The sequence below is a fragment of the Lepisma saccharinum genome, chromosome 15, assembly GCF_977018435.1.
Source record: "Lepisma saccharinum chromosome 15, izLepSacc3.1, whole genome shotgun sequence".
In the NCBI taxonomy this organism is placed as follows: Eukaryota; Metazoa; Arthropoda; class Insecta; order Zygentoma; family Lepismatidae; genus Lepisma; species Lepisma saccharinum.
In genome coordinates this window covers 61413732-61438561 of record NC_139243.1, presented here as the reverse complement: position 1 = coordinate 61438561, position 24830 = coordinate 61413732, and the positions used below count along the sequence as shown (strand labels likewise).

Sequence of the window (24830 nt, the reverse complement as noted above, 5' to 3'; positions counted from 1 at the left end):
AAAAGCAGCGCGAGAAGAAACATTCCTGCTTGGCAAAAGGTCATGGAATGAAATTGCTGCTTAGCATTCCTCAGTTGAGGAGGTTACAAGGTTCGCGAAAGCAGCAGAAGACTGGAGGTTTCATATTCAGCATCCCGGCTATCTTGGCAGCATTGGGTGCTGTAGGCAGCTTGGCAAGAGGCAGTGCCGCCATTGCCAAGACCGTCATCGATGCAAAAAAGAACAAGGCCGAACTGGAAGAGCAGAAACGCCATAACCTGGCTATGGAGAAGAAGGGGAAAGGTGTGACCAAAAAGCGAAAAAACAACCTCGAAGCTTTGAAAAAGTTTTTAAATAAGAAGAGCCCCTGTCCAACTTCGATATTGAATCTTTGATCGAATCGTTGGGGGTTAAGCACTTCAGGGGCGTTTTCATGTGTGATTCTCTACCTTCTGTTGTGAAGAAAAAAGAGTGTGGTGTGGTTAACCTGGACAGTTACGAAAATCCAGGTACACATTGGATATGCTACCTCAAAGCCAACAACAAAGCATTTGTTTTCGATTCATTCGGAGGCATGCCACTTGCTGGGTTGGTAAAGTATCTCAGTGTTGTCAACCTCTACTACAATGACGAACGCATCCAGGGTTTGAGCGATGTGAACTGTGGCCATCTCTGCGTTTCCATGCTTGTCTTCCTCTCGCAATTAAATAACCCAACAATTGAGGATTTCCAGAAAGCATTGTGGCACCTGAAGCACTATGGGAGTATTCCATCTCACAAGCGAGACTTCGCTTCTGAAACTCACATTGCATGACGATATCATCTATCCTAAATCTATTGCTCTTCGTGCATTCTACAGCATGTACCTGATACCTAATGTGACGGTACACAACAATACCATCAAAATTGGCAACGAAAAAATCAGCATCACCCCTGGCCAGTACAACCTATCTACCTTACAGGCTCAATTACCAAGAAGTGTATTGCTGTCGGAAAATTCTCTAACTCACAGGGTGGAACTGGTGACCGTAGAAGTATGCAGGGTCCAGCTTGTAGATTTGCATTGCATTTGCGCGAAACGCTTGAAAGACGTCTGCGAGGAGTGTTACATCAAGTTTTAAGTAAGCATCGTGGTATTCTCCAAAATTTCGACAACCCAGCTTGAGCCACATGGACTGAGCATGCTGATATTCTTCATCGCCGATGCCCGAACCTCGGAGCCGGCTGTGAAACTTAGCCTGGGGAGGCAACGACTCCTCCTCGAACTTGGAAGGGTCGCTAACATACTCGTACGGGTAGACCCCCTTACACCTGAAGAGACTAGCATCCAAGTTCGGGAAATTGGCTGAGGTAATAATTAGTTGATTGTTATTGAGCATCCCAGCAAGAGCATCGAGGCCTGCCTGGAGAAACCTCAGGGAATCGAGAAACCGAAGTTCTATGCCTTGCACCCATTTAGAGATGGCAATGTAGCGCTCCTCATTTTGTGCAACAATATTAATGCGCGCATCGTCGTATCCGAGATGCCTGATAAGGTGGTGAAAATCGTACCCGGAGCCGTTATGGAAGAATACGGGGACGAAGCGCGGGTCCTTAGCCTTCAGGTTGCACCCGTTACACCAAGAATCGATATAGCTTCCGGTGAAGTGATCGTGGTGTCGAACCTTCTTTTTTTTTTCCTACTATCAATACATTTTTCGTTACAAACTGGACAGTGTGTAGCCTCTTCGTGTTTACGCTTTTCTTCGGGAGTTAAGTCTCGCATAGCTATAGGATCTAACAATACTTCTCGTGTCTCGTTCACTTCTACAATCATCCTCTCCAGAAAATGTTTGGCTGCATCGGGACCGCGATATACATATGGCTCAGGGGCAATTATTTGATTTCATCGCACCACAACATAGGCAAAATTGGAGACCTTGTGAATTTGACAAGGCGAGGTAGAAGAAACTTCTGGGTTGGGTTTACAGGTGGACAGCGGTTCAAGGAAGGCCTCTAAATCTGCAGTAATAATAGCAGGGTGCTCTCCCATAGCACTATGCGCCCGAAATTGCTCCACAGTACCAGGCTCGGGTAAGACTGCAACCCCAGGCCTGTTGTCGTTACAATAGCTCATGTGGTGCGCAAGCTTCTGGGCAGCAATGTCGAGACCTTGAATATGTTGGTAATCTTGTGGTTTTTGATTATCGAACGTGGACAAGCACCTGCGACAGACTTCTATACAACCATGATGCTTGCTTTTCTGACCTGAAACTAACCGGGAGAGAGAGCGAATAAGCGTGTAATGCTGGCAAGTCTCGTTCTTGATAAGTAACAAATTGATTTCTTGTACAGCTTCACCTTCCATGTTGCTCACTCGAATAGGGTGTACAATATTTGTGTTCTTAGTAAGGCCGTAAACATTCATAGCTAGTTGCAGGTTTAGTAAGTTGTGTACACGGGTCTCGAATTTGTTTATGTCCGACAACTGAACTGGGTAGGTAATCCCAGCCATCGCATTTTCTAATTTTGATTCGTAGGGTATGTAGTGGGTAACACGACGCGGCTGATCTTTCCAGTGGATACGATGCAGCGCTGCCGGAACCGACCAAAGAAAACATTTTGAATTGCTAATCTGGATGTTTAGAACAGCCTTCTTGACTGCAATTATTGCCGGCAGTGGAACATAACTAGACCTAGACAGTGGAACAAACTTGTTAAGACTCAATTCAAGTTTATGCGGAGTACCACACAACGAACCACCCGAGCCTTCAGCCTGATGTTCTTCCTATTTGGCAACCAGCTCCTCCAATAATTTGTCGTAGATATTCTCGAGGTTGGCAACATCTGCCAAGTGCAATATTTTTGCCTTGGTATTATGGTGAAAGCTGTATTTCCCAACAGATGGTTTTTTGTATTGGCATCCCAGCGATGCATAAAATTTAGTAGAGTTTAAAGCCAGTACATCACTTAAGATAGACATTATCTTGGGTAGCACACTCTCTAGGAAGCTACGTACATCGCATAAGCTATCTGAGGTAAAATCAAAATCCTCTAATATATGATCAAAAGCAAACGGACTTGACGCGTTTGGCAGATGGTAATATGTTTAAAAAATCTGCTTCAGCCTTCCGTTTGACCGAGGTCGATGGTCGCAACACAGGGTCTCCTGTACTGTTGTACAATTAGGTACAAAATGTTGTATAATTAGGTATAAAGTGCAGTACAATTAGGTACAGAGTATTGCACAATTAGGTACTGAGTGTTGCACAAATAGATACCCCAAAAAAAACACTACAAGAAAAAATAACTACTCTTCAATCAGTCTCACAAAAACTCAACACTGCACTGTGTATACAATTTTTAAAAATCAAACAGAAAATATCACCATGTAAGGGCAAATCTACGAGGAACACTGCGACAGGACGTCCGTACTCTTCAAGCTGCTCTCGCAGACTGTGACTGACTGCTCTGGCCCCCCTTATATAACCTCGGTTTATTTATGACGTATTTTCCCCCAATCAGAAGAGACCACGTTACGTATGACGTATTTTTCCACCAATCAAAAGAGACCACGTTAGATATGAGTCATCATATTACGTCATAATTTGTTGCGCAATCAGAAGATATGAGTCATCACATTACGTAATAACTTGCCACAGTGTTGCGCAATCAGAAGATATGAGTCATCACATTAAGTATTTTTTAACTAATTAGAAAACACAATATCAAAAGCATTCGCCTCTAGCGAACTCTGACTGGAGGCTGGAGTTGAGCGTAGACTGCAGAGCCTGCAGGTCGCTTCGCAACTTCTTGACCCTGACGTCGAGCATGAGAAGCTCTTCGCCGTGGTCGTCGCGCTTGGTGTGACCGAAAATGTCGTTAGGCATTATTGCCACTGTGGTTATTTATTATAGGGTAGGTGATTTTCATTTCTATGAAAAGAGAGATGAGTTTGTCGTAGTCATCCAAGAGCTCCACGTACAGGCGATCGCCAGCAGACACATCGTACGTTGTAGTCGCATCCATCCTATCGTGCTTGATGCGATAGATGTTCTTACCAGAGGAAACCTTGGCCTCCCCTTCGTTCTCGGGATTCATGTCGAACTGCAGTTTGCCGGAGATGGGGAACTGGTAATAATTCAAGTTGTTGTTGAATACATATAAAGTTTGCCCACATCTTCGTCGTACTGGGTCATGATGCTATTCAAGTGTATAATTAACAGACCGTTAAGTTTAGATAGCATGGAAGGTAGGAGTTCGTTGAAGCTCGACGAGGACGTGGGCTGGACGGGCACTTCCATAGCTTGCTTCCTGAAGCCAAACAGGTTCATAGGCATTGTTATTTTATAAAAACATTTTCTAGCTGTAAGGTTAAAATTTTGGCCCCCTCTCCCCCCTCACAAATCACATTACATACATACATACGTGGCGTTACAAGAGCCCCCTGCCTCCCAAGAGGTTTGGTTAGCACGCAATAGATCAGTATGCTAGAAAAAAATTAGAGGGGGAGGTAGAATCGATTTTATTTGCCAGTCGAATAGTTCTCGTCGAATCCTATCCAAAAAACCTAAAATCATCATCCTAGCTCAATTAGGAGCCAAGAAAATCAATGTCTTGGAAAAACGTCTTAAGATATTGGTCTCAAGAAAATTTTCTTGACAGGCCGGAATTGACAAACCGGAAGTCGACTTTCTTAAAGATTAAGATATTTGTCTTAAGACGTTTTCCAAGACGTTGAGAAGCAGCTAGTCAGTGTTGCCAACTCCTATTGGTAGGTTAGCTTCGCCTGTAAAATATCACGTGGTGAAATTTTCTTGGGGTGTGTTGGCAACACTGAGCCCCACTTAAGGGCTGTCAACCGGCTAAGTGCCTCTACTCTTGCAATAGATCAGTATGCTAGAAAAAATAGAGGAGGGGGGATATTAACACTGCACCACCAACACCATTGCCAGTTAGCGTGACCAACTCTTCTTCATCTTACTGCATACTTATCATCTTAGAAGGCTACAAAATATTACGCCGTCAACTCCTATTTGTAGATTAGCCTCCAGAAGCCGGAATTAACAAACCGGAAGTCGACTTTCTTAAAGATTAAGATATTTGTCTTAAGACGTTTTCCAAGACGCTGAGAAGCAACTAGTCAGTGTTGCCAACTCCTATTTGTACGTTAGCTTCGCCTGTAAAAGATCACATGGTGAAATATTATTGGGGTGGGCTGGCAACACTGCGAGCGCACCACTTTCGCGTTTGCCTTACGATATTTTCCGTGAAGGTTTCAAAAAACGCACCACTTTCTGTTGCAGAACTCTCTTTTTATCCCTACTCACGGCCATAAAAATAGGCGGCTGCACACAATTGAGAGCGGGACAAAAGTCGCTGGTTCCCGCGCATTGTGTGTCAACGTCAATCAGGCTGCTTTGCCTAGTTCAGACAGACCTTTCTCCAGGCAAATTTTGTGTCATCCCTGACCTTTCGAGCAAATACTGTCAGTTTATTTTGATTGATTGAGTTGGTGTTTTAAGCCCACTTTATGCACAGTAAGGCTAATGGAGACTGGACCTAAAGTTTAAAGTTGGACCCGAACCACTATGTGTCTCCATCGGGTATTGAACCCGTGACCCCTTGATTACAAGGCGACGACGCTACCGGGAAGGCACTGTCCGTTTGTATCACATGTATTACAACAAGATTTTTCATTCTCTTGAACACACGGGGTTGTGCTCCGACGTGGCACCAGCGCGAACTTCTGCCACCCGCCTAATTTCATGGTCGTGCGTTTAAATACGTTGCTACTCTGTGTCCTATTCGCTCTTCTCTGCTCAAATACGGCATTTTCCTCGTTTCGGATTGGCACAGGGATTGTGGAGTGTTCGCTAGAGAGGGAAGGGTAACAGGTTGGACCAAACGCGCCTTCTCCGCTGCTGATGGGGCAAGAGCATTTTTGATTGTTGCTGCGGTGAATCAATCGTGACTGCATTGGTAACAGCGTCCACGTGATTCAGCATTTTGTACAGGGAAGCCAACAGAATTGTGCTTAACATACACTGTCTGATTAAAAGTATCCGGACACTTACTCGAAATTGTGTCAGACGTACCTTACGCCACAAGTTCCAGTAATTGACATTAATACAGAGTAGGTCCACCCTTTGCTCCGATGTCAGCCCTAACTCTGTGGGGGAGACTTTCAGTCAGGTGTCGGAACGAGCTGCAGCCAGAGCAGTTGGGGTCATGAGCGAAGCCAGCGTTCTAATTCATCCCAAAGGTGTTCAATGGGATTCAAGTCAGAGCTCTGGGCCGGCCATTTCTGTAAAGTTATTGTTTGAAAACCTTTCCCTCACAGGCAATGCGTTGTCATGCTGATACAGGCAATCGTCATCACCGAATTGTTCTTCTATGGTAATCGCAGGCGATGAAACTGCTCAAAATTACTTTGTATCCTTCCGTATTTAGATTTTGTGGCACAAAGTAAGTCTGATGACAGTTTCGAGTGGTGTCCGGATACTTCTGATCAGATAGTGTAGATGGATATTCTTTCTGGAATACCATCAGCACCGAATGCCGACTTTAACATTTGCAAATCCCCTCACCTTTTGCTTGTGCCAGTAGGTTGTTCATCCCTACGTACTCCGCAAATTCAGGTCTAATCTTCCGTCCAGTCTCTGCTCGCCAGGCCTTCCAGTAGTAGGCCAATTCTTCGTAGTTTCGTGACGTGGCCATCTTGTTTTCGAGTTCTGCAAGAAAAAAACAATTTAGAATATTACAGTTGTTGAACAGTTGTTACATAAATGGTGCAAAATATATTTGGACATATAAGGAGGACATCCCTCCTTAGGACTAAGATCACCAAGAGGATAATGAAGCAGAACCTCCCACAGGAACATCAAGAAGGAGACACTAATACAGAAGACAGTGATACGCCAAAACGAAAAAAGGTTACGTCTCCCCGGAGAAAGGCAAAGGATTACACTGCAAGGACTCGACCTAGGAACCAACCGAATTTAACCAAGATTCTTCTTTTTCGTTTCTTTCTTAAATTGTAATCTTACACCCCCTTCTTTATTCTCGTTACCAAACACACTGCAAACTTCTCTCACTGATTCTTGACAATTCTCTATATTTCCACTACCGAACGTACTAATGTACCCGATACTTCCCAGGAAATCCCTCCCTACTTCTTCCCTTCCTGATGATGTCCCGGGTACCAACCGTCGTACCGATGTTCTTCCCAGTCCGACCAACTCTTGCTGGTCTCCCGCAAGTCTCCTTGCATCAGGTACCACTCGTTCTTTCATACCTCTTCCTACTATTAATACGTACATCTCAAAGCCAATAATTCTCTCACTATCTCAAACATAACATACTAGAACATAGACCCTGCTTAACATTCATAGAATCGTGTTAATGTCCATTCCTCATCTCATCCATCAACACTAATGCACACGACACACAATAAAACTTATCCTAAGAAAACATTACCCACCCAATTACACTTATGTAATTTCGTATCTGTGATCATAAATAATATTAATGTTAAACACTAACACTTATTTACTTCCTACTATATCTAACCTTTATCTTAATCTTCTTACCTTGTAGAATGATGTGAAACCAACTTTGTTCAGGAAAACCGAACAAATTTGGTTCTTCACACTGGGACATTCTTGCCAATGTCACAGTGAATTATTGTAATTAAAAAAAATAATGGAAATCAAGGATGAATCAAAGAAAAGCGGGGGAATCCGTAAAAAATTCACGGAACTGACGCCCTGGGTTAATTTTCACGTACCAGGGCATAAGCACATACCTCCGAAAGTAGCTTGACTACTTTTATCCGTATACATAAAAAATAATAATCGTTCTATGTAACCATATCTTGTATACTGTTTAGGAAATAAAATTCTTTGTATTTGGTACCTTATATTCCAATAATTACTAATGATGAGAAAAGAATGGGACGTATGAATAAAATTGAACACTTACCAATTTTTCAATCTTTGGGGGCTTGTACTCATTGAATAATATAACTGTGACGCCACTGAGGAGGATTGAGTCCAAACAATCGTCCCACACTATAGCATTCAATTTTGTTTCCAGTTAGACTGGGCGTAGAGTGGGAATGTCAAATATATTAGATTTGGCGTAATTTTTTCCACATTGTATAGATTTATAAGATTCAACACGGTTTAGATTATCTCGGTCATGGGCGTAATTTGGGCCTAATTCTGAGGGGGCAGAATTAACCTTGGGCCTAATTTTGAGGGGGCAGAATTAACCTTGGGCATAATATTGAGGGGGCAGAATTAACCTTGGGCATAATTTTGAGGGGGCAGAATAAACCTTGGGCCTAATTTTGAGGGGCAGAATTAACCTTGGGCATAATATTGAGGGGGCAGAATTAACCTTGGGCCTAATTTTGAGGGGGCAGAATTAACCTTGGGCCTAATTTTGAGGGGCAGAATTAACCTTGGGCATAATTTTGAGGGGGCAGAATTAACCTTGGGCCTAATTTTCAGGGGGCAGAATTAACCTTGGGCCTAATTTTGAGGGGGCAGAATTAACCTTGGGCATAATATTGAGGGGGCAGAATTAACCTTGGGCCTAATTTTGAGGGGGCAGAATTAACGTTGGGCCTAATTTTGAGGGGCAGAATTAAAATTGGGCCTAATTTTGAGGGGGCAGAATTAACGTTGGGCCTAATTTTGAGGGGCAGAATTAACCTTGGGCATAATATTGAGGGGGCAGAATTAACCTTGGGCCTAATTTTGAGGGGCAGAATTAACCTTGGGCCTAATTCTGAGGGGGCAGAATTAACCTTGGGCCTAATTTTGAGGGGGCAGAATTAACCTTGGGCCTAATTTTGAGGGGCAGAATTAACCTTGGGCCTAATTTTGAGGGGCAGAATTAACCTTGGGCCTAATTTTGAGGGGGCAGAATTAACGTTGGGCCTAATTTTGAGGGGCAGAATTAACCTTGGGCATAATATTGAGGGGGCAGAATTAACCTTGGGCCTAATTTTGAGGGGCAGAATTAACCTTGGGCCTAATTCTGAGGGGGCAGAATTAACCTTGGGCCTAATTTTGAGGGGGCAGAATTAACCTTGGGCCTAATTTTGAGGGGCAGAATTAACCTTGGGCATAATATTGAGGGGGCAGAATTAACCTTGGGCCTAATTTTGAGGGGCAGAATTAACCTTGGGCATAATTTTGAGGGGCAGAATTAACCTTGGGCATAATATTGAGGGGGCAGAATTAACCTTGGGCCTAATTTTGAGGGGGCAGAATTAACGTTGGGCCTAATTTTGAGGGGCAGAATTAAAATTGGGCCTAATTTTGAGGGGGCAGAATTAACGTTGGGCCTAATTTTGAGGGGCAGAATTAACCTTGGGCATAATATTGAGGGGGCAGAATTAACCTTGGGCCTAATTTTGAGGGGCAGAATTAACCTTGGGCCTAATTCTGAGGGGGCAGAATTAACCTTGGGCCTAATTTTGAGGGGCAGAATTAACCTTGGGCCTAATTTTGAGGGGCAGAATTAACCTTGGGCATAATATTGAGGGGGCAGAATTAACCTTGGGCCTAATTTTGAGGGGCAGAATTAACCTTGGGATAATTTTGAGGGGCAGAATTAACCTTGGGCATAATATTGAGGGGGCAGAATTAACCTTGGGCCTAATTTTGAGGGGCAGAATTAACCTTGGGCATAATATTGAGGGGGCAGAATTAACCTTGGGCATAATTTTGAGGGGGCAGAATTAACGTTGGGCCTAATTTTGAGGGGCAGAATTAACCTTGGTCCTAATTTTGAGGGGGCAGAATTAACCTTGGGCCTAATTTTGAGGGGGCAGAATTAACCTTGGGCCTAATTTTGAGGGGCAGAATTAACCTTGGGCATAATATTGAGGGGGCAGAATTAACCTTGGGCCTAATTTTGAGGGGGCAGAATTAACCTTGGGCCTAATTTTGAGGGGCAGAATTAACCTTGGGCATAATATTGAGGGGGCAGAATTAACCTTGGGCCTAATTTTGAGGGGGCAGAATTAACCTTGGGCCTAATTTTGAGGGGCAGAATTAACCTTGGGCATAATATTGAGGGGGCAGAATTATCCTTGGGCATAATTTTGAGGGGGCAGAATTAACGTTGGGCCTAATTTTGAGGGGCAGAATTAACCTTGGGCATAATATTGAGGGGGCAGAATTAACCTTGGGCCTAATTTTGAGGGGGCAGAATTAACCTTGGGCCTAATTTTGAGGGGCAGAATTAACCTTGGGCATAATATTGAGGGGGCAGAATTAACCTTGGGCCTAATTTTGAGGGGGCAGAATTAACGTTGGGCCTAATTTTGAGGGGCAGAATTAACCTTGGGCATAATATTGAGGGGGCAGAATTAACCTTGGGCATAATTTTGAGGGGGCAGAATTAACGTTGGGCCTAATTTTGAGGGGCAGAATTAAAATTGGGCCTAATTTTGAGGGGGCAGAATTAACGTTGGGCCTAATTTTGAGGGGCAGAATTAACCTTGGGCATAATATTGAGGGGGCAGAATTAACCTTGGGCCTAATTTTGAGGGGGCAGAATTAACCTTGGGCCTAATTCTGAGGGGGCAGAATTAACCTTGGGCCTAATTTTGAGGGGGCAGAATTAACCTTGGGCCTAATTTTGAGGGGCAGAATTAACCTTGGGCATAATATTGAGGGGGCAGAATTAACCTTGGGCATAATTTTGAGGGGACAGAATTAACCTTGGGCCTAATTTTGAGGGGGCAGAATTAACCTTGGGCCTAATTTTGAGGGGCAGAATTAACCTTGGGCATAATATTGAGGGGGCAGAATTAACCTTGGGCCTAATTTTGAGGGGGCAGAATTAACCTTGGGCCTAATTTTGAGGGGCAGAATTAACGTTGGGCATAATATTGAGGGGGCAGAATTAACCTTGGGCCTAATTTTGAGGGGGCAGAATTAACCTTGGGCCTAATTTTGAGGGGCAGAATTAACCTTGGGCATAATATTGAGGGGGCAGAATTAACCTTGGGCCTAATTTTGAGGGGGCAGAATTAACCTTGGGCCTAATTTTGAGGGGCAGAATTAACCTTGGGCATAACATTGAGGGGGCAGAATTAACCTTGGGCATAATTTTGAGGGGGCAGAATTAACGTTGGGCCTAATTTTGAGGGGCAGAATTAACCTTGGGCATAATATTGAGGGGGCAGAATTAACCTTGGGCCTAATTTTGAGGGGGCAGAATTAACCTTGGGCCTAATTTTGAGGGGCAGAATTAACCTTGGGCATAATATTGAGGGGGCAGAATTAACCTTGGGCCTAATTTTGAGGGGGCAGAATTAACGTTGGGCCTAATTTTGAGGGGCAGAATTAACCTTGGGCATAATATTGAGGGGGCAGAATTAACCTTGGGCATAATTTTGAGGGGGCAGAATTAACGTTGGGCCTAATTTTGAGGGGCAGAATTAAAATTGGGCCTAATTTTGAGGGGGCAGAATTAACGTTGGGCCTAATTTTGATGGTCAGAATTAACCTTGGGCATAATATTGAGGGGGCAGAATTAACCTTGGGCCTAATTTTGAGGGGGCAGAATTAACCTTGGGCCTAATTCTGAGGGGGCAGAGTTAACCTTGGGCCTAATTTTGAGGGGGCAGAATTAACCTTGGGCCTAATTTTGAGGGGCAGAATTAACCTTGGGCATAATATTGAGGGGGCAGAATTAACCTTGGGCATAATTTTGAGGGGACAGAATTAACCTTGGGCCTAATTTTGAGGGGGCAGAATTAACCTTGGGCCTAATTTTGAGGGGCAGAATTAACCTTGGGCATAATATTGAGGGGGCAGAATTAACCTTGGGCATAATTTTGAGGGGGCAGAATTAACGTTGGGCCTAATTTTGAGGGGCAGAATTAAAATTGGGCCTAATTTTGAGGGGGCAGAATTAACGTTGGGCCTAATTTTGAGGGGCAGAATTAACCTTGGGCATAATATTGAGGGGGCAGAATTAACCTTGGGCATAATTTTGAGGGGGCAGAATTAACGTTGGGCCTAATTTTGAGGGGCAGAATTAACCTTGGGCATAATATTGAGGGGGCAGAATTAACCTTGGGCCTAATTTTGAGGGGGCAGAATTAACCTTGGGCCTAATTTTGAGGGGCAGAATTAACCTTGGGCATAATATTGAGGGGGCAGAATTAACCTTGGGCATAATTTTGAGAGGACAGAATTAACCTTGCGCCTAATTTTGAGGGGGCAGAATTAACCTTGGGCCTAATTTTGAGGGGCAGAATTAACCTTGGGCATAATATTGAGGGGGCAGAATTAACCTTGGGCATAATTTTGAGGGGGCAGAATTAACGTTGGGCCTAATTTTGAGGGGCAGAATTAACCTTGGGCATAATATTGAGGGGGCAGAATTAACCTTGGGCCTAATTTTGAGGGGGCAGAATTAACCTTGGGCCTAATTTTGAGGGGCAGCATTAACCTTGGGCATAATATTGAGGGGGCAGAATTAACCTTGGGCATAATTTTGAGGGGGCAGAATTAACGTTGGGCCTAATTTTGAGGGGCAGAATTAAAATTGGGCCTAATTTTGAGGGGGCAGAATTAACGTTGGGCCTAATTTTGAGGGGCAGAATTAACCTTGGGCATAATATTGAGGGGGCAGAATTAACCTTGGGCCTAATTTTGAGGGGGCAGAATTAACCTTGGGCCTAATTCTGAGGGGGCAGAATTAACCTTGGGCCTAATTTTGAGGGGGCAGAATTAACCTTGGGCCTAATTTTGAGGGGCAGAATTAACCTTGGGCATAATATTGAGGGGGCAGAATTAACCTTGGGCCTAATTTTGAGGGGGCAGAATTAACCTTGGGCCTAATTTTGAGGGGCAGAATTAACCTTGGGCATAATATTGAGGGGGCAGAATTAACCTTGGGCATAATTTTGAGGGGGCAGAATTAACGTTGGGCCTAATTTTGAGAGGCAGAATTAACCTTGGGCATAATATTGAGGGGGCAGAATTAACCTTGGGCATAATTTTGAGGGGACAGAATTAACCTTGGGCCTAATTTTGAGGGGGCAGAATTAACCTTGGGCCTAATTTTGAGGGGGCAGAATTAAAATTGGGCCTAATTTTGAGGGGGCAGAATTAACGTTGGGCCTAATTTTGAGGGGCAGAATTAACCTTGGGCATAATATTGAGGGGGCAGAATTAACCTTGGGCATAATTTTGAGGGGGCAGAATTAAAATTGGGCCTAATTTTGAGGGGCAGAATTAACCTTGGGCATAATTCTGAGGGGGCAGAATTAACCTTGGGCCTAATTTTGAGGGGGCAGAATTAAAATTGGGCCTAATTTTGAGGGGGCAGAATTAACGTTGGGCCTAATTTTGAGGGGCAGAATTAACCTTGGGCATAATATTGAGGGGGCAGAATTAACCTTGGGCATAATTTTGAGGGGGCAGAATTAACGTTGGGCCTAATTTTGAGGGGCAGAATTAACCTTGGGCATAATATTGAGGGGGCAGAATTAACCTTGGGCATAATTTTGAGGGGGCAGAATTAACCTTGGGCATAATTTTGAGGGGCAGAATTAAACGTGGGCCTAATTTTGAGGGGACAGAATTAAAATTGGGCCTAATTTTGAGGGGGCAGAATTAACGTTGGGCCTAATTTTGAGGGGGCAGAATTAACCTTGGGCATAATTTTGAGGGGGCAGAATTAACCTTGGGCAAAATTTTGAGGGGCAGAATTAACCTTGGGCATAATTTTGAGGGGGCAGAATTAACGTTGGGCATAATTTTGAGGGGGCAGAATTAACCTTGGGCATAATTTTGAGGGGGCAGAATTAACCTTGGGCATAATTTTGAGGGGGCAGAATTAACCTTGGGCATAATTTTGAGGGGCAGAATTAACGTTGGGCCTAATTTTGAGGGGGCAGAATTAACGTTGGGCATAATTTTGAGGAGGCAGAATTAACGTTGGGCCTAATTTTGAGGGGCAGAATTAACCTTGGGCATAATTTTGAGGGGGCAGAATTAACCTTGGGCATAATTTTGAGGGGGCAGAATTAACCTTGGGCATAATTTTGAGGGGACAGAATTAAAATTGGGCCTAATTTTGAGGGGGCAGAATTAACCTTGGGCATAATTTTGAGGGGGCAGAATTAAACTTGGTCCTAATTTTGAGGGGGCAGAATTAACCTTGGGCCTAATTTTGAGGGGGCAGAATTAACCTTGGGCATAATATTGAGGGGGCAGAATTAACCTTGGGCCTAATTTTGAGGGGGCAGAATTAACCTTGGGCATAATTTTGAGGGGGCAGAATTAAAATTGGGCCTAATTTTGAGGGGGCAGAATTAACGTTGGGCCTAATTTTGAGGGTCAGAATTAACCTTGGGCATAATATTGAGGGGGCAGAATTAACCTTGGGCCTAATTTTGAGGGGGCAGAATTAACCTTGGGCATAATTTTGAGGGGCAGAATTAAACGTGGGCCTAATTTTGAGGGGGCAGAATTCACCTTGGGCATAATTTTGAGGGGGCAGAATTAAACTTGGTCCTAATTTTGAGGGGGCAAAATTAACCTTGGGCATAATTTTGAGGGGGCAGAATTAACCTTGGGCATAATTTTGAGGGGGCAGAATTAAAATTGGGCCTAATTTTGAGGGGGCAGAATTAACGTTGGGCCTAATTTTGAGGGGCAGAATTAACCTTGGGCATAATATTGAGGGGGCAGAATTAACCTTGGGCATAATTTTGAGGGGGCAGAATTAACGTTGGGCCTAATTTTGAGGGGGCAGAATTAACGTTGGGCCTAATTTTGAGGGGCAGAATTCACCTTGGGCATAATTTTGAGGGGGCAGAATTAAACTTGGTCCTAATTTTGAGGGGGCAAAATTAACCTTGGGCATAATTTTGAGGGGGCAGAATTAACCTTGGGCATAATTTTGAGGGGGCAGAATTAAAATTGGGCCTAATTTTGAGGGGGCAGAATTAACGTTGGGCCTAATTTTGAGGGGGCAGAATTAACCTTGGGCATAATTTTGAGGGGGCAGAATTAAACTTGGGCCTAATTTTGAGGGGGCAGAATTCACCTTGGGCATAATTTTGAGGGGGCAGAATTAAACTTGGTCCTAATTTTGAGGGGGCAGAATTAACCTTGGGCATAATTTTGAGGGGACAGAATTAACCTTGGGCATAATTTTGAGGGAGCAGAATTAAACTTGGGCCTAATTTTGAGGGGGCAGAATTAACCTTGGGCATAATTTTGAGGGGACAGAATTAACCTTGGGCATAATTTTGAGGGAGCAGAATTAACCTTGGGCCTAATTTTGAGGGGGCAGAATTAACCTTGGGCATAATTTTGAGGGGACAGAATTAACCTTGGGCATAATTTTGAGGGGCAGAATTAAACGTGGGCCTAATTTTGAGGGGGCAGAATTAACCTTGGGCATAATTTTGAGGGGCAGAATTAAACGTGGGCCTAATTTTGAGGGAGCAGAATTAACCTTGGGCATAATTTTGAGGGGCAGAATTAAACGTGGGCCTAATTTTGAGGGGGCAGAATTAACCTTGGGCATAATTTTGAGGGGGCAGAATTAACCTTGGGCATAATTTTGAGGGGACAGAATTAACCTTGGGCATAATTTTGATGGGCAGAATTAAACGTGTGCATAATTTTTAGGGGTTAGAATCAAACCTAGGCTTTAAGTTTTGAGGAAACGATTTCTATCCAAAAAAAGAAGCATCCAGCATTATTTGCTAAATAACTGTGACATTTGTGAAATCACAAATATTACTCTTTATTACGTTGCTCACCAGGTCCCCCTAACTTGTAAATTTTAATAATCCTGAAATTTTTTTGGGGGGGGGCAAATCCTTTGAACACCAGTCTGTTGAATTATTTGAGGGTGTAGGGGTATAATTCGGAACACAGAAAACTAAATCATCAAATTTGCCGGCCCCTGTGGCGGAGTCGTTAACACATCGCGCTACGACGCCAGGGGTCCCGGGTTCGAATCCCGGCCTGTGCATGGATGTTTGTTAGTGTCCATTCATCAAGTTCATCACGTCATCACTCATCCCCATCTTCGCAGATTAGTCAAAAGTGGCAGAAAAGCGAATTAAAAGAAGGGAAATAACTACAAATCACTAAATCATCAAATCTATTTGATGCATCAGAAATGTGTGGATTGATGAACTAGAGTGTGTTTCTTGGCCTTTGGGAATTCAATCATTTTTTCAGATTAATGCATTTTTCGTATATTGTTTGTACAGTTAACGCCAGAGTGCAAAATATTATGCGAGCACTTGTTTAACGCATCGATTAATGCGTTTTTTGATGCACTTTCCTGCATCTTTCTCGATGATGCATTTAAATATTTGGTCAGATTTACAGACTTTATGTATTTTTTTCAACTGATATATTTACTTTTGTGTGTACCACCACTGATAGCATCCGAATTTATGTGAACTTCATTTCCGAAATTAATTTATCAAAAATGAAATATGTGTTGCTAAAAACATAAAATATATTTGTTAGAAAACTAGATAAAAAAATTAAAAATGTAATTTGTAAAGACAAAAGTCATCGTTCTCCTGCGGTGGACTCGAACTCGCAGACCCGACTTACCTTAAGTCCACCTGCTCTAACCAACTTTTTTTTTTTTTTTTTTTTTTATTCTAAAAAAGGAAATACCTCCTACACGGAGGTATCCCCCACCATTCACTCTTTTTCTCACTTTTACACTTTTCAATTCTTACATTTTCTTTGTTTCTTATCAATTGGACGAACACAAATACCCATGCCTTACCCGGGACTCGAACCCAGAACCCCTGGCGTTGTAGCGCGCTCTGCTAACCACTTCGCCACGGAGGTCGACCCCACCAACTGAGCTACCCAGGAGAACTGACAATAAAAGCTTAAATGTTATTGTTATAGTGATAAATGGTATTTGTCCATGACAAGCATTGCGATTCAATATGTTTGCATTTCAATTCGCTTGTTATGATGCTACACAGCGGTTCTCTTATAGAAATAACGCGTGAAAACCTTTATATTCACTACATTAAAACATAAATGCCAAATATTTATTTTACAGCCTCATATTTTTTCTTAAAATTAGTGTATAACCGTGACAACAAAAAGCATTACAAACAATGCATGTTCTAAGCATTAACAATGATTCAAGTTTTCACGGATAGATGGCACTGAATTAGCTCTTGCAAATAAACGTTGAGAGATGCTGATAACAGGGAAATATAGTTGAATTAAGACAATATTTGTGTCGATAAAATTCAGTTGATGTAAATTACATCAAGATAAATTGAATGTCACTTTGAGAAATTAAGTGTTTATGCAAAGTTTATGCGAATGTCGATGAAAGTTAGTTGTACTCATTATATTTGAGTGGCAAACGTGTTTATAGTACTATAATATAGAATGTGTCGCTTAGTTTAAAGAAGTTTGATTACCTTAGACATTATTAGTTACTATGACAGTCAGCCTAAATTACAATCAAGAACAAAATTGTTTCATTATGAAATTATTAAAATACGCAAGGACGTGTCTACATATGTAGATATACGGTGTGTCCAGGCTAGATGTATGCAGAAATAACTGCTTTTAATGCGAAAACTACACCGTATATTATTTCATAGTTGGTAAAATGCTAATAATGTGTGCAAATGTGTGGTTAGAAGCCGTCACTGATTGCATTTTGTACACACCGAGTGATTTACTCCTTGCGCGTTCCGAGGTTTGCTCCTTGTTTACACAATAGAACATTTCCAACAGGTGGCGTTGTAATCAAACAGCATGGATACAATCAGTACACATTCTCAGGGAGTCGTAACGTACCCAATTTGCGTTACACGGTACGTTCCATTTTGTAGGAGGAAAAGTATGGTTCCACTGCTGGTACCCATGTAACGTAACGAAATGCAATATGTTATAGACTGACGTTACAAGGAACGTAACAAAATGTATTGTGGTAGATATTAACGTTATAAAGGAACGGAACGAAATGAGCACATTGGAACATAACGTAATATGCAATATGGTATATACTACCGTTACAAGTTACAAGGAACGTAGTAACGAAATGCAATATGGTATATACTAGCGTTACAAAAAAACGTAACGAAATGCAACATGGTAGTAAATAACGGTATACATAGGAACGTAATGAATGCAATCCTCCGTAACGGAATGAAGTGAAAGGCAATATGGTTAATTAACGTTACATAGGAATGTAACAAAATGTAAACCACTGTAGCGGAACGGAACAAAATGCAGTTGGGTACATACCATCTACATAAGGAACGTAAATAAATTCAGTATGGTAGATGTTAACGTTACAAGGAAAGAACAATTCACAAATGTTAGCTAGTAACGTTATAGGCGCGTGACGAATATAATCTATTTAACATCACGGAAGAAAAAGGAATAGCCAAAATCTCTTACCTTTCATTGGAACATTGCGAAAAATAACTCAGTATATCGTATGGGATTAATGTGAAATAGCCGTGAAAAATATGGTTGTTTGTAAACAAATGAATTTCAACCAGGGTTGTTAAAGGGTCAGGAATTTTAAATCAATTCAATTCCGGTTCAGCAGGGAATATTAGCAAGCATAAATGGATCTGGACCGTAAAGAGCCTTTTTATGTATTTCAGATCGTTCCAGGGACCTTTTCTCCTGATCAATTGAAATACGGCAAAGGGACCTTCTTTCCGGATCAATTTAAAAGACGGTCTAAGTTCCATATTGAAATGAAAGAATACGCAACTTGGACCGAATTTAAACTGTGCGATAAAAAAGTTTCCAGTCTTGTTGCGGAACCCAATAGAACCCATTAGAATTTATGGGTTCGTGGACGTTTAACAACCCTGATTTGATATTAAATTACATTTTTGGCTCGAAACTGAATAAAGCTTCCAACTAGTGTAGAAAGGAGTAGCAATAGGCGTGCGCACGGGGTGCAAGGGGAGGGGTAAAATGCCCCCCTCGTCATGGACATCAGAGAAATATGCCATATGCAATTGCATATTAACCCGATAATAGTGTTGCCCCCTCAAGAAACACCACTTGAATTCGAAATTATCGCATTCCTGCATCCCCATTATAATAATTAATGTAAATTAGTATGACAAATCAAATTATACGTGTGAAATATATACTTTTAGCTGACATTCGTTTTCTAAAGGGGAGAGGTGGCCATCCTCGCCCCCCTTCCAGATTTCCATGCCCTTATATTATTATACTTTATTCCAGAAATTTAGGGTAGAGGAATCATATCGCCGGTTATTAAACGATATTATGCTCTTGAAGAAAATGAAGTATTTTGAAGCCGATGAAAGTTCACAAAGGAACAACGGCGGAAGAAGGTGTTGTGGCACAACCACAGGGGGCAGGGTAGATTAGCCCTCAAACTTGTACAGAAATCAATTCTAGGAGGTAAGGAAGGCAAACATTGGACTATAGAAAGAAAGGTTGCAGAATCTAAGAGTAGCAAGACAAAAGGATACTCAAGATGGATTTAGTTTTCACGTCTTTCGTGCACTATTTCTTCCAGACGGCAAGAGCACCTGCAAGGGGGCACAGAGGGGCAATTGCCCCCTCTCGATTTCTATCTTTATACCAATTTTAAAAAAAGTTATATAAACTTGGACAGTTGCTGCTGATTACGGTGTAAGTTTTGTCCGTGTAAGGTAATAAATAGATTTATTATTAATTTTTGAAGCCGCACCGTTCATTTATAAACACACTGTATATGAGTCATTGTGAATTCGAGTCAATTTAAACATTTTGCGTTGTTGCGAGATTATCTATTAGGATACAATTTGGACATAAACAATCTAAGTAGAAAAAGTGCATCTTGTATATCAAAATTGCCATGTCCATCTGATCTCCGAAAGTAGTGTTTAGCACGTCATTTTTCAAGTATATGATTGATTGATTTGGTGTTTTGAGTCCACTTTATGCACAGTAAGGCCAATCGGGACTGAACCTTCAGTTTGAAGTGGAATCCGAACCACTTGTGTCTCCACCGGGTATCGAACCCTGGACCCCTTGATTACTAGGCGACGACGCAACCACTGCGCCATCGGGGAGGCCATTTCAAGTATAGTCCATGATTGTATCTAGTATATGAATGAGATTTGTCCCTCCTCTCAAACAATTCGTGGCTTGTCCCCACCGAACGAAGTGTGTCACTTATAAATTAAGTTTCCGAAAGCAGGCATTATGCATGAACAGAACAAAAAATACTCCTGAGAAATTACAAACATTATAAGCCAGTTCGTGACCGGGAGTTATTGACGGTCTCCCCCCCCCCAACCTATCCACTTTAGGTCCCGGGTTCGAGTCCTGGTCTGTAAATATCTTTTTTAGGTGTCTCTTCATCAATTTCATCTATTTATCATCCATCTTCATAGTTTCGATTAATTATAAAAGTGACAAAAGCAAAGCAAAATAAGAACAAATAAAAATAATTGCAAAATGACTACAATGTCAGAACTACATTTGAAAAATAAAATGCGAGCAGAAGATTCATTTTCAAACAGGTATTTGGGTAGAATTGTGTAGACAGACAGCATGCTCCCGAAAGTTGCCAATCCACGTGTAGCATGACCTTCGATACTGGGGTTGCGCTTTTTCAGGAAAGTTTTCTCGACCCTCCTCAGGCGTCTTATCAAGAATGCCTCAGTGTTCGTAGCATTGCCAACTTATTTTCCGTCGGAAAAAGTATTTTTCCTCCTATTTAATCTGCGGTTGGCTCTACAATACATACAACAACTGAATTACGGCGAAGTAGGTTAGAAACCCTGCGTGCTCAACAGCAGCTTCGATAAGGCACCTGATTGTTTCGAGCTGAACCAGGAAATGGGCGATCTTTATTCCCCAAGGCCATTCCGTAAAACTAATGCCACAAGAAGTTTTCTGTGTGGATTTGAGAGCATGAAATTGTAGGCTGATGATAGTACTAGAAGACGTCAAGTGGATTTTTTTTCTGTTTCGTTATGTTATATAGCTTTCCTACCTATATAGTTTGAATAACTAATCAATCATTTGATGAGTAGACAAACACGAATAAGCCGATCCCGTGGCAAATTAGTTAGCGTAATACACTGCGAAGTCTAATGTCGGATTAGAAAATATGGATGGGTCATTTGTCTTTATACCACTTCCATCACCTATCACATCCTTTATCATCGCGATTAACCGAAAGTGGTAGACGCGAAATAAAAATAGAACCTTTGCATGAATGTCCGAAAAAAAGGCAAGGGCACGAACCACCTGGAAAAGGAAAGTCAACCAAAAATTATATATATCGCGCAATTGCATTTTAGCTATAATAATATATGTTAATTATTGCATGAACATGCTTGAGGGGAGGGTGGGGGAACACAATTTTTATCCCGAAATTTTGGAATTTTGAGAGTTAGCCCCCTCCCCCTCGCCACATATTTGCAAAAATTTCATATAGTCTGAATCTCTGGTTCATTCCGCGTACAACGGTATATCACTCATCTCTCTAGGACAATTAGCTTCCGATCTACACTTATTTAATTGAAACTCTGCATTTTGCTCAAAATCGGCTCGGTACCCAGAGGCTTACTTGTGAAAAAGGTCTTGGGCGTCAAAAGGTTAAAACAAGACAAACTTTCATTCTAACCTCAGTCAATTGTGGGAGCTGCTTAGAAGTAGTAGTGTTGCTGGTATGGTGGACTTCGGTTCTTACTTTTGCTTTTAACAGATAGATACATTTTGAATAATAGTGAAATCAAAGTAATCGATTATTTTACCGAATGACAAAGTTATAATGGAATTGTGTTATCTCCATTACAGAACAACTACCTAATCTCATTCAATTCCAGTGTTCTATCTGGTAGATAGATATATCAACCTTTGCAATGATGTAAACTTTCAGTGCAATGGCGACAAAAGTCCAAGAACTATAATGTCAAACTTTAAAGGTTTCCTGACAAAATAAAAAAGGGACAGATCATTTACATTCTCAATGGACATGTTGAAAAAAAGACTAATATTAATTTTTTAAAATTTCTTTTTTTAGCGTAGGTAAAAGGAAGTCACTTGAATAAAGTGGGAATATAATCAAAATGTCCATCAGGTATTCATTGATTTCAAAAAAGCATATGATTCGGTCAAAAGAGATAAATTATATAATATATTAGTCGAATTTGGAATACCTAAGAAGCTTGTTAATATGATACAAGTATGCACCAGTGAAACAGAAAGTAAAATTCGTGTGGGTATTTATGTGTCTGACAAATTTACAATTCATGATGGGTTAAAACAAGGAGATGCATTATATCCATTGCTCTTTAATTTTGCCTTAGAATATGCTGTCAGGAAGGTAACAGAAACTAACGAAGGACTAAAATTAAATGGTGTGACTCAGTTGTTAGCATATGCAGATGATGTAGACTTATTAGGGGATGATATAAATACAATTAAGAATAATGCTAAAATACTTTTCAAAACTGCTAAAGACATAGGTTTGGAAGTTAACAAAGAGAAAACTAAATATATGCTTACAGGCCGAAACCAAGTGTTAGGTAATAATCAAAATATAATTATTGATAACAACTCGTTTGAACCAGTTTCCAAATTCAAATACTTAGGAGTAATATTAACCAATGAAAATTATATTAAAGAGGAAATAAAGAGTAGGCTTAATTCAGGAAATGCAAGTTACTTCTCTCTTCATAAACTTTTGTCTTCTAGTTTAATAACTAAGAAACTAAAAGTTAAAATATACAAAACAGTAATTTTGTATGTAGTGCTCGTATTAAATGGGTGTGAAACTTGGTCCCTTACATTGAAAGAGGAACATAAATTGAGAGTATTTGAAAATAAGGTTCTTAGGAAAATATTTGGACCTAAAAGGGATGAGGAGACAGGTGAGTGGAGAAGGTTACATAATTTGTATTCATGTCCAGATGTTATTAGAATAATTAAATAAAGAAGACTTAGGTGGGCAGGCCATGTGGCACGAATGGGAGAGGAAAGAGGAGTTTACAGGATTCTTGTTGGGAAACCTGATGGTAGGAGACCTGTAGGAAGGCCAAGACGAAGATGGAGGGACAACGTTGACATGGACCTAAAGGAAATCGGTAGGGATGGAAAAGAGTATATAGATCTTGCTCAATATAGGGACAGATGGAAGGCCTGTGTTGCTGCAGCCATGAACCTTCGGGTTTAAGAAAGCTAGAGAGTTAGTTAGTTAGTTTAAAAGGAAGTAGCTATAAATGAGTAAATAAAAAATATTACGTGGCAGAGTGGTTAGCACAGCGCACTACGACGCCAGGGGTCCCGGTTTCGAATCCCGATCTGCACATGAGTGTTCTCTGTGAGTGTCCCTTCGTCAGTTTCAGCATTCGTCGCTCATGCTCATCTTCGCTTTCTGAACCGCCAGGTGTACAGCACCTGGCGCAGCGTTTCGCGTCCGAATTCCAGGAACAGGCAACTTACGGTTACCTGACCAAGTAGCGTTTCGTCCGAGGGCTACCATCCTAATAGTGTTTAATGAAGCAAACTCTTGCTAACACTCTTAAATGCTCCATCGAAGAAAATATATATTTTTTTGTTTTAATATTTCTTTCCCTCTGGAAATTGCAAATCTCACCTTCGTAGTTGACAGATAGTAAGAAAGTGTTGCCATCAGCCATGACTAAAATTTCTAGATCCAAGTTCACTTCCTCTCGACGATTTGTTTTGATTTGATTTGTTGTTTTAAGTCCACTTTATGCACATTAAGGCTAATAGGGATTGGACCTACAGTTTAAAGTGGGATCCGAACCACTTGTGCGTCCACCGGGTATCGAACCCGGGACCTCTCTCTCGACAATTTGTCTTGAGTCTGCACTCCGCTGTCTATGCAATGTAGTTTTAAAAGTTGTAAACCGAGGTATACTTGTCACCAATTCCATCGCTGCCAGTGGTTAGTCAAGGTGTGACTCATCATCAGCCAGGATCGAACAAAACGCAACTCATTAAACCGTCGCAGACGAACTGTAGCATTTTTCTAGAAATTTCGCTTTCGGACGAAACGCTACTGAACCGTACAGCAGTCCCAATGCCTACTCCAAGTTGCACAGCTGCTTTCGGAGCTCTTGGTTTGGAAAGGGGGTCGGGATGAGGAAAGGGTCTTGATTTTTTATACTGAAGCTCCTTCATTTCAGTCTCCTATTTCTCTTGGTTGAATTTTCTGAGATACGGAATCTACCTCATTTTGCTTGTCATTACGTTTTATTGCATCACCCACGGTACGCTTACATATACTACTTAACATTTTCAATTTCCCTGTACCCTTTGGTTAGGTACGGTAAAAATAAATAGCTGCCATTCGTCAAATGTTGTATTTTTGTTTTTGTTACCCATTTTTCTCGTACTTCAGTCAGGGAGCAATGCAGCTACTGGTAACAAATGTAGTCAGGAAGTAGCATCAATTGTTCCTTCCCCGCACTGTAGTTGACCAGTAAAAAAAAACGATGTAAAGTCTCGTTTCTATTACCACAAATTTGCCGCGCAACATGACGCGCGGCATGCGACGCTGCATGTGCCAAGCATTTGTTGAAATGGAAATTGTCTGCAACATGCCGCGGCGCAAGTGCCGGGGACAAAATTGCCCCAACAATTAAGACGCACAACATGCGCCGCGGACAATGGAAACAGCCTGCAGCAAGTTCCTGGGGCATGCGCACTAGAGTAGAAACAGACGACGCGACTACAATCTGTGGTCCAACAAGATTTAATAACAATGCAAAATCACTTACAGTCATTCTTACAAAGTTTTCGTATCCACTTTGAAGACGTAAGTCTCTCATCAACGAGTTATATGCTCCTTCC

The 24830-nt window shown here is 41.6% G+C and overlaps 1 protein-coding gene across 1 annotated transcript in view; it reads right to left on the bottom strand.

Moving 5' to 3' along the window:
* The window catches only part of LOC145999282 (angiotensin-converting enzyme-like), a 280447-nt gene that overhangs the window by 142930 nt on the left and 112687 nt on the right, over positions 1-24830 (bottom strand). The window contains exon 4 of the mRNA XM_083136220.1: positions 6549-6692. Within this exon, the coding sequence (XP_082992346.1) occupies positions 6549-6692 (144 nt within the window). The remainder of the gene's footprint in view (positions 1-6548; positions 6693-24830) is intronic.